The following is a 16,185-nucleotide window of genomic DNA, read 5'->3' as shown; positions in this document are numbered from 1 at the left end:
AGGAGGCATAGATTGTTATCTATATGTTGACTTTTGAATTTTATGTGTTTGTTCTTTAGTTGGTCAAGAACCATACAGTGTTGTCATATGAGTCTTAAACGTTGATTTTTGATATTTTAGAATGACTGATGTTTGCCACTTATATCAGCTCCTACAGCTTATTGACTGTTATCTTTGCAAGACAGTGATGCAGGATCATTGAACAATGAATGTTTGCTTAATATGTTAATTGACCATTGTGTGGGTCTTGTGGCTTGCTGACTTGCAAAACAGAGGAGTAAAAAATATACTAACTGAGTAAATACTCAAATAATGTGAGTTAATTTCATCACACATAGCTCTTGACCTCTGGATGATGGCTTGAAGAACAACAGTTGTGAACTATATAAAGAGGATATGCCTCTGTAACAACACGTCCAATACATCCAAAAGATCCAAAAAACAGAGACTCTTTACCAAACCACACCCAGGAACACTCTACAGGATAACTGCCAGATCATGGCTCCATCAGAAGGGACACAGATTTGACATTCTACAAGATGCCAGCTTAGGGGACCACGGCCCTGGCTGAAAGAATACAGATCCGCACTATTGACCATCAGTGAAACCATGGATACGTTTGGGGAAGTCAGTATTTGGACCCACCAGTCTCCTGAGCCCCATGGATACTTTTGGGAAAGCTAGGATTGGGACCTACCAGTCACCTGGCTCCATGAGAAGCCAGGTTGTGACCCTCCGGTCACCTGGCCTTGTACCTTAATGGACTGTCAGCTTCCTAAGCTTGTCGTTGCCTACTCTCTGTCCGTGCCACAGGTGGGGGGAGTCGGCCCTGGAAGCTCTGAAGTCACAACTGCTCTTATCCCAGATAGTCAGCCAAAGGGTGAGACTCTGTAATTTTGCACCATCTTAAGTATTTTGCTTGGACTGTTCTGTGTGTTATTTGTCTGTTTTGTGGTTCAGTAAGTTATCACCACACTATTTTACCCTCACCCTTTCTTGACTGAGTAATATTATGCCCATAGTAAAAGGACAGTGGGCGTTTGTTTGGATGAGCCCTGATCCATGCGGTTTTGGGCACTCGCTGACCCACCCATGTCATCACAAGGAGCTTCTACCCTCACCTAATGTCTTGCGCCCTCTATTATCTTCTACCCTCTTATGTCTTCTGCATCACTGTACAAGTCAATCACCAGATGTTTGCTACCTCAACTGAGAGTAGCACGAAGTAGGAGCAGAGACCCTGGTTCCAGCGATGTATCCCTTATTGAGCTGTTGACTGCAGTTTTTTGAAAATTAATACTTTCTCTGCTCCAGATGTAGTAGTTCTCTGAATGCTGAATGCTGAGCTGTATAAACCCGCCCATACCACTCACTGACAGCTTTTTGACTATGCACAGTGTACACAGAAAGCTGCCAATCAGTGGTGGTGGAGAGCTCATGAATATGGAGGACTACATGGCAGCTGGTTTACTAGTCCTCTAGTGATAATCTCCTGCTGATAAAATAATGATTTTATCAAAACTACAGCAAGCAATCCAGTATACTGGGACATAACACTGGAATCAGGGTATCTATCTCTACAATGTGCTGCTCTCAGATTAGGATGAAAAAACAGCCACACGCCTTAAGCTCTCTATACATATTAGAGAGCTGTCAAATTAACACTGTACACTGCTCAAAAAAAATAAAGGGAACACTAAAATCCCACATCCTAGATTTCACTGAATGAAATATTCCATTTGTAAATCTTTATTCATTACATAGAGGATTGTGTTGAGAACAATAAAACCTAAAAATGATCAACGTAAATCACAACTAATATAGCACTGAGGTGTGGATTTGGAATGATGCTCAAAATCAAAGTGGAAAACGAAGTTACAGGCTGATCCAACTTCAGTGGAAATGCCTCAAGACAAGAAAATGATGCTTAGTAGTGTGTGTGGCCTCCACATGCCTGTATGACCTCCCTATAATGCCTGGGCATGCTCCTGATGAGGCGGCGGATGGTCTCCTGAGGGATCTCCTCCCAGACCTGGACTAAAGCATCCTCCAACTCCTGGACAGTCTGTGGTGCAACGTGACGTTGGTGGATGGTGCGAGACATGATGTCCCAGATGTGCTCAATCGGATTCAGGTCTGGGGAATGGGCGGTCCAGTCCAAAGCTTCAATGCCTTCATCTTGCAGGAACTGCTGACACACTCCAGCCACATGAGGTCTGGCATTGTCCTGCATTAGGAGGAACCCAGGGCCAACCGCACCAGCATATGGTCTCACAAGGGGTCTGAGGATCTCATCTCAGTACCTAATGGCAGTCAGGCTACCTCTGGCGAGCACATGGAGGGCTGTGCGGCCCTCCAAAGAAATGCCGCCCCACACCATTACTGACATATTGCCAAACCGGTCATGCTGAAGGATGTTGCAGGCAGCAGATCGCTCTCCATGGCGTCTCCAGACTCTGTCACGTCTGTCACATGTGCTCAGTGTGAACCTGCTTTCATCTGTGACGAGCACAGGGTGCAAGTGGCGAATTTGCCAATCCTGGTGTTCTGTGGCAAATGCCAAGTGTCCAGCACGGTGTTGGGCTGTGAGCACAACCCCCATCTCTGAACGTCGGGTATTCAGACCATCCTCGTAGAGTCGGTTTCTAACCGTTTGTGCAGACACATGAACATTTGTGTCCTGATGGAGGTCATTTTGCAGGGCTCTGGCAGTGCCCCTCCTTGCACAAAGGCTGAGGTAGCGGTCCTGCTGCTGGGTTGTTGCCCTACTACGGCCCCCTCCACATTTCCTGGTATTGGCCTGTCTCCTGGTAGCGCCTCCAGCCTCTGGACACTACGCTGACTAACACAGCAAACCTTCTTGCCACAGCTCGCATTGAAGTGCCATCCTGGATGAGCTGCACTACCTGAGCCACTTGTGTGGGTTGTAGAGTACGTCTCATGCTACCACGACTGTGAAAGCACAACCAACATTCAAAAGTGACCAAAACACCAGCCAGAAAGCATAGGTACTGAGATGTGGTCTGAGGGTGTCTTGATAATTGCCAATAATTTCCATCTATTGTCTATTCCATTTGCACAACAGCATGTGAAATTGATTGTCAATCAGTGCTGCCTCCTAAGTGGACAGTTTGATTTCACAGAAGTTTGATTTACTTGGAGTTATATTCTGATGTTTAAGTGTTCCCTTTATTTTTTGAGCAGTGTATTCAAACCCTGGAATTACCTTTCTTGAAAATCATAAATCTCCAGGTAGACTAATAGAACTGCATGTGGCAACATTTAGTGTTATTTTATGGGGAATGTAAGTATTTTCTAGGACAGACTTCTCAGGAGAGTAGACAGATCCTCTGCAGACGTCTCACACAGGTGCACCCTCTGCTCATTACATTATCGTCTCTCACGCAAGTGTCTACGGCTTTGTCTGCACGGCTCGTCACGGAGGGCTTATGTGACTCACAGGAGCGGGGGCTTCACAGCTACTTATATAAGATATTTTAGTGTCATTTATAGGTTCTCTGAAAAGACAAATATGTTTCTACGGAGATGCTACACTGAGGAAGGAAAATCCAGGAGGAAGGGGGCGCTACATCCCGGTATACGGAGACCTGGAAGTCAACTAGTTTTATTTGCTTGTTGAATGTTAATTAAAATTCTTGAAAGTCAACAGAAAGGACAAATTTGGGAAAGGAAATCTCTGCATGATTCTTAGATGTCTAGAGGGGTAACCACATCCAATCTATTGTATGTAAGATATTTATAGGGGGTTTCACAAATGCAAATTTTTAAGCAGCTGATAAATGGTGTAAAATAACAAAATAACCAGTGCTAGTGTCGCTCACAGTTCCAGTGATAATGCCCGATCCGCCATCCTGGTGTCTGTTACAAGTGGGCAGCGTGCCAGGCAGTGGCCATGTGCGTTACTACTGGCATCACCCGGAGCGATGGCAGCCGTGATGGCACATAACTACTCGGGCCATTACTGGCTACAGCAGTCACATGCTGATGATCTCTTGTATTAAATAAGGTGGTCGGAGCATCATGGCCGGATCAGCGGTGTGAGGATTAGGCGACTATGGCTTCTTTCGTTGTTTTAGATCATTTACAGCGACTTGAAAACAAATATATATAAAAAGTCTGATGATTTACTTTATGAATTAGTCTAAAAATGGCACAAAAACAATAATATGTACTACAACACTATCTATTCACATTTATGTTTATGGACAGACAATTAAAATGGAGCCTGTCACCCCCAATATGGAAAACAAACCATTTCTCAATTACACATTAAGGGGAGTGATCCCCTATAGAAATCAGGCTTGTAGTATAGAGTTTAATTATGTTTCATTACATATGTAAATGAGTGGGCATCGGTTCACCCTTGGTGTGGCCCAGTACAATACTATGTCCCATCAACTACTCTCCTGTTCAACTGACCTTGTGATGATTGACAGGGCTCCAGGGAGCACGGTCTGCGATGTCTGCACGTGGAGGAGCTGAGAGCTTACACGGTGTCAGTGTGATGCCTGTATAGTGTTGGCAATGGCCACTCGCTGCACACAGGATCACACAGCAGCGGGCGGCCGATGCTGACAGGAGAGTGACACTGTGAGTGCTCTTATCTCCCTCTCCTGTCAACATCGATTACCCTAACTGGGCGAATAAATGCAGTGAGCAGCAGCTGCAGACAGGTCAAGGTGATCAGAGAGCAAAAAATTCAATACAAACAGCACTCCAAGTGAACGTTGTCAACCACCATAAGGGGAGAGTCAAAGGATGGTCATTAAAGAAGCACTCCCAAAAAAGTTTTTATCCTTTTATTAGAATCATCACATTATACAGCACTGTGTACTTACAATTGCTCATTTTACCCTTCTACCCAGCTAATTCTTCTCTTTGCTCTATGTAGAAAAAGGAGGTCTCTTGTCCCTGCATTTATAATTCCTCTCTCCACCTCCTGACCCAGCTGCTCCACTCCCCCCTGCCAAGAATTGCCGTGACTCATGCCTCATACAGAGAAAATTGACCTCCTGTTTCTACACAGAGCTTAGAAGGATTCAGCTGATCAGTTTTTAATCAACATAATGGAAAATAAAAGAACTATCTGGGTAGAAAGGCAAAATGAGCAATTGTAAGGACACAGTGCTGTATAATATGATGACTGCAGTATATTAAGGCTATATGCACACGTCAGGATTTCTGGCAGAAATTTTCCTGACAAAAACCGGACATTTCTGCCAGAAATCCACATGCGTTTTTTTTCCGCGTTTTTTTTTCTTTTTTCGTTTTTTCCAAATGCATAGAATAGCGGGAAAAACGCGAAAAAAACGCAAAATTAATGAACATGCTGTTTTTTTTACCGTGATGCGTTTTTTTCATGGAAAAAACGCATCATGTGCACAAAAATTGCAGAATGCATTCTAAATGATAGGATGCATAATGCATGCGTTTTTAATGAGTATTTATAGCATTTTTATCGTGGAAAAACGCAAAAAAATGCAAAAAAACCTGAACGTGTGCACATACCCTTAGGCTGTGTTCACACGTTCCGGTTTTTTCGCGGTTTTTCCCGATAAAAACGCTATAAAACCGCAAAAAAAACCGCATACAATAAGCATCCCATCATTTAGAATGAATTCCGCATGTTTTGTGCACATGATGCGTTTTTTTCCGCAAAAAAAACGCATCAGGCACAAAATCCGGACATGCTCTATCTTTTTGCGGTTTTTTTGCGGATTTCCCACTCCAAAATGCATTGGGAAGTGTCCGGAAAAAACCGCGGAAAAAACGCGTCAAAACCGCGGCAAAAACGCACGCGGTTTTCTTGCGGATTTCATGCAGAAAATGTCCGGAATTTTCTGCATGAATTCCTGAACGTGTGCACATAGCCTTAGAGTATAAAAATTTTGATCAGAGGAGGAGGAGTTGTTCTTTAAGGGGACGGAATGGTGAACTGAGTATTTGGCCAAGGGTGCACCGAAGCACCATCATTTACAAATGTAATAAAACAAAATAATTTCAATCTGTAAGACCAGTCTGATTTTTACAGGAGCCAAGTGCCCTGCATAAATGTCTGAGCAGTTTAATTTGAGTATTGGAGGAGATAAACTCCCTTTAAACATAAAAAATACATTACTTACTGCATTCTAAAAACTGTCTTATTCGGTCAAACACGGCATGAAGAAATCCCTGCAAAAAAAAAAAAAAGTTAATTTCACCATCATTTTCTTATGATCAAGAAGCACTGGTTACAAGAAACAGTGTGAGGTTTTTTATCTGTGACTTGTTATTTATATATCTATCTATAGAATTGTCTATGGTCCACTTCCGTGTGTTTGTCTGTCTGATTCTCTGTAACGGAAATCCCGGGTCGCTGATTGGTCGCGGCCAGCTGGGCACAGTCCGGCCACGAATTGGCCCCTCCAGTCAGCGCCACATAGCGTTTTAGGACTGCTTTACACCGCGGCATAATGTAATGTAACGCACTCCGTTAACGCTGCCATTAACCCTGTAAGTGTGCCCAACTTTTTACTATTGATGCTGCATATGCCGAGCGACTACGGAGGGTGAGTATAGCAGGGTTTTTTTTTTTTATTATTATTTTTAACATTAAATTTTTTTACTATTGATGCCGCATAGGCAGCGTCAATAGTAAAAAGTTGGGGACACACAGGGTTAATAGCGACGGTAACGGAGTGCGTTACCCGCGGCATAACGCGGTCCGTTACCGCCGGCATTAACCCTGAGTTAGCGGTGACCGGAGGGGAGTATGCGGGCGACAGGCACTGACTGCGGGGAGTAAGGAGCGGCCATTTTCTTCCGGACTGTGCCCGTCGCTGATTGGTCGCGGCAGCCGGCGAGACCAATCAGCGAATGAATAACCGTGACAGACAGAAGGACAGACGGAAGTGACCCTTAGACAATTATATAGTAGATATCCATCATCTTCCAGCAATGCCTCATGTTGTAGGGAGTCCTGTCCACTGCACATCTACAAAACTTCTATTTAGAAGGGTCAGCGGCTGAATGTTCATCTATAACTCTTCAGGTGAAACCCTGACTTCACAGACTGGTTTACTGGTAAACAAGGTTGAGAAATAGCAAAATAATTGCTAAATTCTCATTTAAAGGCAAAATAGAAAGAATATAGTAGAAAAATTCAGTAATCCTGTCTGTGATGATAATGAGCCTGCTAAAAAGCAAGCTGTACTAAACAAGAAGTGCCAGTGCCAGATTTCATGATGATCAGTGGTGTGGGCGCGGATATAGAGTTCAGCATTCAGAGAACTGATGAATCTGCAGGGAAAAAACAGGGATTATGTCCAGACTGCAGCAGGCAGACAAGTAAGTGGTACACAGTTGGAATCGGGGTCTCTGTGCTCACAAAAACCTGGTGACAGATTCCCTTTAAATATATAGGTTAAACCCAGCTCTGAGTAGTTCAAAGGTATTACACACCGAACATAACGTATGGCTTTGCCTTTGATTGCTAAATTGTGGATTTTCTGTGAACCAGAGCTCGACAATCATGAAACCATCAGGCGATAAATGAATGTGCGGGGTAAAGCAGCTTTCGTCTCTCCTAGCGTCGTGAGTTTAGGCAAATCGTCTCTGGTTTATGGGGCACCTACATCATGATAATCAGCATGACCAAACTAAACGGAATTGTTAAGTAAGTTCTTCCTTGTCATGTGGATAGCCGATGCCAGTTACGTTAATTATGAAGCAAAGCTCCATTGCCCCTAATAGCAGAATCCCATGAATGTGTATGGTGCCAGAGTCCTGTGCAGGGTGCATGTATCCCCCTCCTGTAGGTAGTCAGCCCTCCATAACAGCGCTGCCATGTTATCAGGAAACTGTCAATGATACTTTATATTCAGCGAGCAGTGTGTGTGTTAACAGACGCTAATTATCCGTAATAACATTTTGATCATGTAGGTAGAGCTCTAATAGTCAATTAGCGCTCTGTCACTCATCTGTAAATTGATTGACAAAAATAATCACATTCCATCTTCCCGGCAAGAGCGCAGCGTCGCGTCTGCCGAAGAGAAAGATCGCGGAGGAGACTGCGGACCAAATGTTAAAGTCACAGGTAATAATCCAGCAAATATGAACGGAGGTTGTGGGGCGCAGCCCGATAGTCAAACACGGACGTCTGCTCTACAGGGGTCAGATGGGTAATCTACCACTGCATCGACTTCACAGATGAAATCTGCTGGGACCTCAATGGAAGGATTCACAGAATGAAAGGTAGAGAGAAAGTGGCACAGGGAGACGGACAGACGCTTAGAGAGGCAGACAGGCAGAGAAAAAAAAAGTAAATTAGCCAGAAATGCAAAATAAAAGACTTTACACGCAAGCCTTAGAGGGGTTTTCCAGTTTCAGAAAACCCCTCCCCCAGCTCCAGTTTGTGTTAAAAAGAAACTTCCCCGGGTGCTGAGTTACGCCGCTGCTTCTGGTGTCTGTTTTTGTCTGCAGTGCTGACTGATTTGCTGTCAACGTGACGTCAATGCTGCCGACAATCACAGAACAAACTGTGGTCGAAGGACAGGGGCTTTCCGAAAGCGGCCCCTTTAAGACATGGACAATTTTGTTACAACGTTGCTCCTAGTGCAGCAATGCTTGCTTGGTCCGACACCCACCTATCAGCTGTTATTAGATCCTGCAGTCGGATGTATACAATAGTGCGGAAAGGCACAGCTCCATTCAATGGTTATTATCCTGCTGTTGGACTCATTTTTTTTTGTTTTCTTCCACTTTTGAGCAAATTTAATTCCAAAATGTTCAGATAATCCTTTGATTTCATTATTATTGGAACACATTAAAAGTATCCAGCCCCAAAAGACACACTGACAGCAAAGCAGCCCTACACCATTATGGAGCCTCCACCATGCTTTACTGGATGTAGGTTGCACCTTCTTACTAGGCTTTATCTCATCTACATACATAATGCTGGTATACATTGCTAAAGAGCTCTAGTTTGCTTTCATCTGTACACAGAACATTCCACCAATAAGATTGCTAATTTTCCACTTTTCACCTGGAAAATTTGTATTTGTTTCATGAGTAGTAAACTTTATGATAATATTTCAAACTATTGAAGCTGGAATACTAAGGTCTTTGGAAATAGTTTTTTACCCTTTATGCTTGTGTTTGGTGATAATAACGGTTTTGTTCCATAGAACATGGAATAAAACTTGCCTTTTGGATGAAAATATTGTAGGTTGGACAACGCTATTAATCTTAATAGCAATACAAAGGTGCTCAGCCACTGAATTTCAAATCCAACTCCCAGTAGAAAGTGACATTTATTCCTCCCGCGAGCTGCCGCCTGTCAGCATTACGGGTGTGCCAGCACAACTACCGTCACCTCTCAGTATACTGCGAGTGATAGCTGTAAGCACAGCCCAGCACTTTGCCTGACAGCTGGCATTGCACTGATGTACTGCAGAGATAGCGCTGTCCAAGTGCTGGGGCATACTCACAGCTGTTGTTCACAGTATACTGAGTGCTTGTATAACTGAAAGCTTGCGGCTCCAGGTAGAATAAAGTTCATTTTCTTCCGAGAGCCGCACTTTCAATACAGTGACTGGGCACCTTTATATTGCTATTTAACTTCAGGTTGACACTTAATATCGTTACCTGCCTTGACAGGTTCCCTTAAGGGAGCAGTCAGATGACAGCATAAATCGGACCAATTTCGGACCACACGGCACAGACTGGCTGGCGCATCTCCCAACTTGAGCGTGAAAGATGCATGGAAGTACATGAATCTGTCATGCTCGGGTCGGAAGAGCCGCTGGCCAAGCCATGCACTGCGATCCGATTTATATGGCCGTCTTACTGTGGCCTTAAAGAAGTTGTCCACTACTTGAACAGCTTCTTCTCATACTCCTTGCTTGTCTCCCACAAAATAATAAAGGCTATACTCACCACCCGTGCTGGCGCTGTTCCCACGGTGTCGGCACTCTCTCTCCTCGGGGTTCTTGTGCGTTGTTGTGACACGTCACGCCAATGCCCAATCAGTGCTGGTGTCATTGTCCCTGCCTCAAATTGAGCAGGAAGAGGAAGTCGGAGATCAGCTGCAGCCCGGACTTGCTCTTCATGTTCGATTTGTCTGAAGGCGGGGACAGTGACGCCAGCACTGATTTGGCGCCGGCGTCATTTATTAAAACACTAGAGGGGTGCCCCGGGAGCGCGAATGCGGACACCGTGGGAATGGCGTCGGCATGGGAGGGGAGTATAAGCTTTTTCATTTTCTCGGGGCCAAACATTTTGATCAAGAAGGGGTTGTCCTAGTAGTAGATAACCCCTTTAAGCATCAAAGCCACCACTTATAGTCTAATCCGAGTCATGTGAACACTGACAAGGTGGGGGATAGGCAAGCCTAATTTCTGATTAATCACAGGCTAGTCCAACTTTGTCTTCGGCTTGAAGCTAAACAGCGGATGCCATTAATTATCTCCCAGAGTTGTTTTAAATTTTTTATCCCTTTTTTTACTGCCAAATTTTTATTTTGTTATTTTTGTGTCTTTTGCTTTTCTGTATCAAAGAGGCTGGATGCAAGTCTTGATTGTCCAGGATGCTGCTGCCATCACTAGCTCTCATACACAAGCACAAATAAAGGCCATTTTACAATTCTGAGATAATTATAATGTGTCCTTACCATGACTTCTGCATTCTGGAGAGGATTGGCAAATCCATGAACCGTCAGTTTACGCAAAACTAAAGATACAAACACAAAAGATGCACTTTAATTCAAAAGAGGCCACAACCTTGATGATCATATTCTGCAAACAAATAAATCCCACCCTGAGCAGCATTTAACTCAAGGCAGAAAGCAGAAGTCGAGATGATTGGAAAGGTTCCCAGAGTCACTGGCCTCACCGAAAAACAACAGTGATGAAATCTAAAAGGCCAAATTCAGCCACTTTGTCGCTGTCATTTGCATTTTATCCATGCATCCTTTTTGTATTGGTGATGTTATTTATTATTCTTCCTTCTCTATCTCATTGCTTTCCTCCAGAGGTTAACATTTATTATGACTCGCTTTGATTTTCTAGATTCCCACTTCCCCATTGCTTCAAAGGGTGACATGAGAAATTATCACATGGGAAAAATCCTTCAAGCCGGAGTTAATAACTCAATAATTGAAGTCAGAGCAAAGCGACAAGTTCCAAGGATCGATCGCTTTCCTTTACATCATCTGCCAGGTCTATTTTATAGTTCTGTTTAATATAAAACTGTTGTTGTAGGACATTTTGTCCAATATGTAAAAAGATTATTACCTAAACTAGATGGTGGCCCGATTCTAACGCATCGGGTATTTTAGAATATGCATGTCCACGTAGTATATTGCCCAGCGATGTAGTATATTGCCCAGCCACGTAGTATATTGCCCAGCCACGTAGTATATTGCCCAGTTACGCAGTATATTGCCCAGTCACGTAGTATATTGCCCAGTTACGCAGTATATTGCAAAGCCACGTAGTATATTGCCCAGCCACGTAGTATATTGCCCAGTTACGTAGTATATTGCAAAGCCACGTAGTATATTGCCCAGCCACGTAGTATATTGCCCAGCCACGTAGTATATTGCAAAGCCAGGTAGTATATTGCCCAGCCACGTAGTATATTGCCCAGCCACGTAGTATATTGCCCAGCCACATAGTATATTGCCCAGCCACATAGTATATTGCCCAGCCACGTATATTGCCCAGCCACGTAGTATATTGCAAAGCCAGGTAGTATATTGCCCAGCCACGTAGTATATTGCCCAGCCATGTAGTATATTGCCCAGTCACGTAGTATATTGCCCAGCCACGTAGTATATTGCCCAGCCACGTAGTATATTGCCCAGCCACGTAGTATATTGCCCAGCCACGTAGTATATTGCAAAGCCAGGTAGTATATTGCCCAGCCACGTAGTATATTGCCCAGCCACATAGCATATTGCCCAGCCACGTAGTATATTGCCCAGCCACGTAGTATATTGCCCAGCCACGTAGTATATTGCCCAGCCACGTATATTGCCCAGTGACGTAGTACATTGCCTAGTGACGTAGTATATTGCGCAGCCACGTAGTATATTGCCCAGTCACGTAGTATATTGCGCAGCCACATAGTATATTGCCCAGTCACATAGTATATTGCCCAGCTAGGTAGTATATTGCCCAGTGACGTAGTATATCGCACAGCAACGTAGTATACAGCAGAGCCACGTAGTATATTGCCCAGTGACGTAGTATACAGCACAGAGCCACGTAGTATATTGCACAGCACAGTAGTATACAGCACAGAGCCACGTAGTATATTGGCCAGTCACGTGGTATATTGCCCAGCCACGTAGTATATTGCCAAGCCAGGTTTGTCACAGGTGAAAAAATTAAAAATAAACATATACTCACCTTTCTGAAGGCCCCTTGTAGTCCACGGCAGCTTCCGGTCCCAGCGTTGGTATGGGCGCAGGACCTGTAATGACGTCGCGGTCACATGACCGTGACGTCATGGCAGGTCTTTCTAGCGCAGGCGCGCAGGGCCTGTGATGACGTCGCGGTCACATGACCATGACATCATGGCAGGTCCATGTCGCGCATGCGCGCAGGGCCTGTGATGACGTCGCGGTCACATGACCGTGACGTCATGGCAGGTCCATCTGCCATACCATCTTTGCCACCGGAAAGTGCAGCGGAAGATGGCGGCCGGCGGGAGCGACTACGGAGGTTTTTTTTTTATTATTATTATTTTTAACATTACATTTTTTACTATTGATGCAGCATTGGCAGCGTCAATAGTAAAAAGTTGGGAACACATAGGGTTAATAGCGGCGGTAACGGAGTGTGTTACCCGCGGCATAACGCGTTCCGTTACCGCCGGCATTAACCCTGTGTTAGCAGTTACCGAAGGGGACTATGCGGGCGACAGGCACTGACTGCAAAAGTAAGGAGCGGCCATTTTCTTCCGGACTGTGCCCGTCGCTGATTGGTCCCGGCAGCCATGACAGGCAGCTGGCGAGACCAATCAGCGAATGAATAACCGTGACAGAAGGACAGACAGAAAGACGGAAGTGACCCTTAGACAATTATATAGTAGATAAGGGGAAAAATAAAGAAGTCTGAGGCCGAGAAAAAGTTTTTCTTATAATGAAAGTGTGATGCAAATGTATTACCTTAGATGGTTTATGTGAACCATAGATAGGTCTTGGGACATTTGGACAGCTTTTGTCATTGGGGCTATAGCTACCAGCCCAAGTACTGTCACTGTCGTAGGATTGGACAGTGAAGTATTTTTTCATCAGACAGGTCAGACTAGTAAATTTTTTTTACCCTGCCTTCTTTAATTTCAGCAGCCAAAACTGTTGTGTCTATTTGAATGATATGGCTCTATAACGTCGTATTAATGGTGGAGAATTTATATAATATTTTTTCCTATTTCTGTTGTTGTACAACATAATATTTTTTTGTAATAAACATACAGAATGTACAGTACAGACCAAAAGTTTGGACACCTTCTCATTTAAAGATTTTTCTGCATTTTCATGACTATGAAAATTGTAAATTCAAACTCAAGGCAATTAAACTATGAATTAACACATGTGGAATTATATACTTAACAAAAAAGTGTGAAACAACTGAAATTATGTCTTATATTCTAGGTTCTTCAAAGTAGCCACCTTTTGCTTTGATGACTGCTTTGCACACTCTTGGCATTCTCTTGATGAGCTTCAAGAGGTAGTCACCGGCAATGGTCTTCCAACAATCTTGAAGGAGTTCCCAGAGATGCTTAGCACTTGTTGGCCCTTTTGCCTTCACTCTGCGGTACAGCTCACCCCAAATCATCTCGATTGGGTTCAGGTCAGGTGACTGTGGAGGCCAGGTCATCTGGCGTAGCACCCCATCACTCTCCTTCTTGGTCAAATAGCCCTTACACAGCCTGGTAGTGTGTTTGGGGTCATTGTCCTGTTGAAAAGTAAATGATGGTCCAACTAAACGCAAACCGGATGGAATAGCATGCCGCTGCAAGATGCTGTGGTAGCCATGCTGGTTCAGTATGCCTTCAATTTTGAATAAATCCCCAAGAGTGTGACCAGCAAAGCACCATCACACCTCCTCCTCCATGCTTCACGGTGGGAACCAGGCATGTAGAGTCCATCCGCACCTTTTCTGCGTCGCACAAAGACACGGTGGTTGGAACCAAAGATCTCAAACTTGGACTCATCAGACCAAAGCAATATATCTTAGTACCGTGTTAGCCAGTAGATAGAAAAATATTTAGAATTGAGAGTCCTCAGTGGTTGATACCTTTTCATGGCTAACTGAAAAGATGGTAACACATTGCAAGCTTGCCTGATGAAGAGACCTGTGTAGTCTCGAAAGCTTGCAATTTGTTACCATGTGTTCAGTTAGCCATTAAAAGGTATCAACCACTGAGGACTCTCAATTCTAAATATTTTTCAGACCAAAGCACAGATTTCCACTGGTCTAATGTCCATTCCTTGTGTTCTTTCACCCAAACAAGTGTCTTCTGCTTGTTGCCTGTCCTTAGCAGTGGTTTCCTAGCAGCTATTTTACCATGAAGGCCTGCTACACAAAGTCTCCTCTTAACAGTTGTTGTAGAGATGTGTCTGCTGCTAGAACTCTGTGTGGCATTGACCTGGTCTCTAATCTGAGCTGCTGTTAACCTGCGATTTCTGAGGCTGGTGACTCGGATAAACTTATCCTCAGAAGCAGAGGTGACTCTTGGTCTTCCTTTCCTGGGGCGGTCCTCATGTGAGCCAGTTTCTTTGTAGCGCTTCATGGTTTTTGCCACTGCACTTGGGGGCACTTTCAAAGTTTTCCCAATTTTTCAGACTGACTGACCTTCATTTCTTAAAGTAATGATGGCCACTCGTTATTCTTTACTTAGCTGCTTTTTTCTTGCCATAATACAAATTCTCACAGTCTATTCAGTAGGACTATCAGCTGTGTATCCACCAGACGTCTGCAAAACACAACTGATGGTTCCAACACCATTTATAAGGAAAGAAATCCCACTTATTAAACCTGACAGGGCACACTTGTGAAGTGAAAACCATTCCCGGTGACTACCTCTTGAAGCTCATCAAGAGAATGCCAAGAGTGGGCAAAGCAGTCATCAAAGCAAAAGGTGGCTACTATGAAGAACCTAGAATATAAGACAGAATTTCAGTTGTTTCACACTTTTTTGTTAAGTATATAATTCCACATGTGTTAATTCATAGTTTTGATGCCTTCAGTGTGAATGTACAAGTTTCATAGTTATGAAAATACAGAAAAATCTTTAAATGAGATGGTGTGTTCAAACATTTGGTCTGTACTGTATATGTATATATATATATATATATATATATATATATATATATATATATATATATATATATATATATATATATATCCACACACATTAGATTTATTGTAAAGACCTCTGTGGGGACATTAATTGAAATTAAATTAACAAAATATATATATTTTGCAGTTCTTTGCTGCCATTCGTTGATACAATTTAAAAAGTTTTTTTTCACTGCCCCAATTGACTGCCTCAGAATATATTGCAGATCTGGTCCAGAAACAAGTTGCAAGTCTCATGGGCACTGCAATGGGCGGTATTAGCCCTTGTAATTATTAATCCCTTATCAGTGTAGAAGACTACAGTGCATTTGCACAAGCCGAAAATCAGTAAAGGAGCGTCAGTAAGAACGTTCATTCCTGATCGTCAGCCCGTATAAAACACGCCAGCGATCACATTTTGCCCGTTTATTGGAAGACTGGATTGTTAATGAAAGTATAAGATTTGGGGATCTGTATTGTCGGTGTGGATGCCCCATGACTTTGGTGGGTGCCTATGACCCGCCAATATGGATCTGCTATACTTCGCATACTCTGATTGCTCTAGATGTCTTAGGCATGTTGCTCAGAGTTGTAGATTTAATAGCAGTGAATACGTTTGTAAGATCCTGGGCGTCGGATTTGAGCCCTTCGAACCTCCTCCTATCTGCTGGAATCCCTGTTGCCATCTCTGATGCGTTGGCACGGTGCAACATCATTGCTACAACATGATGCACGCATGACGTTGGGCCAGGACTACTATTTAAAAGAGACGCCAGGGCTTACAGCGGGTAGGATGACGTGTGAAGGGTTCCTGTTGAGCGACCACAGAATACTGCCA

General features: G+C 43.7%; 1 protein-coding gene across 3 annotated transcripts in view; it reads right to left on the bottom strand.

The window, feature by feature from the left end:
- IPO11 (importin 11) overlaps positions 1-16,185 on the bottom strand; it is a 628,234-nt gene that overhangs the window by 511,739 nt on the left and 100,310 nt on the right. For all 3 annotated transcript variants that reach the window (XM_069749262.1, XM_069749270.1, XM_069749278.1), the window contains exons 7-8: positions 10,670-10,728; positions 6,144-6,192 (exon numbers count right to left, since the gene is read on the bottom strand). In XM_069749262.1, the coding sequence (XP_069605363.1) occupies positions 6,144-6,192; positions 10,670-10,728 (108 nt within the window). The remainder of the gene's footprint in view (positions 1-6,143; positions 6,193-10,669; positions 10,729-16,185) is intronic.

The sequence above is a fragment of the Ranitomeya imitator genome, chromosome 1 (genome assembly GCF_032444005.1).
Source record: "Ranitomeya imitator isolate aRanImi1 chromosome 1, aRanImi1.pri, whole genome shotgun sequence".
NCBI classification, from domain to species: domain Eukaryota; kingdom Metazoa; phylum Chordata; class Amphibia; order Anura; family Dendrobatidae; genus Ranitomeya; species Ranitomeya imitator.
Note: the sequence above shows the minus strand (reverse complement) of the source record. Positions and strands in the feature narration are given on the sequence as shown.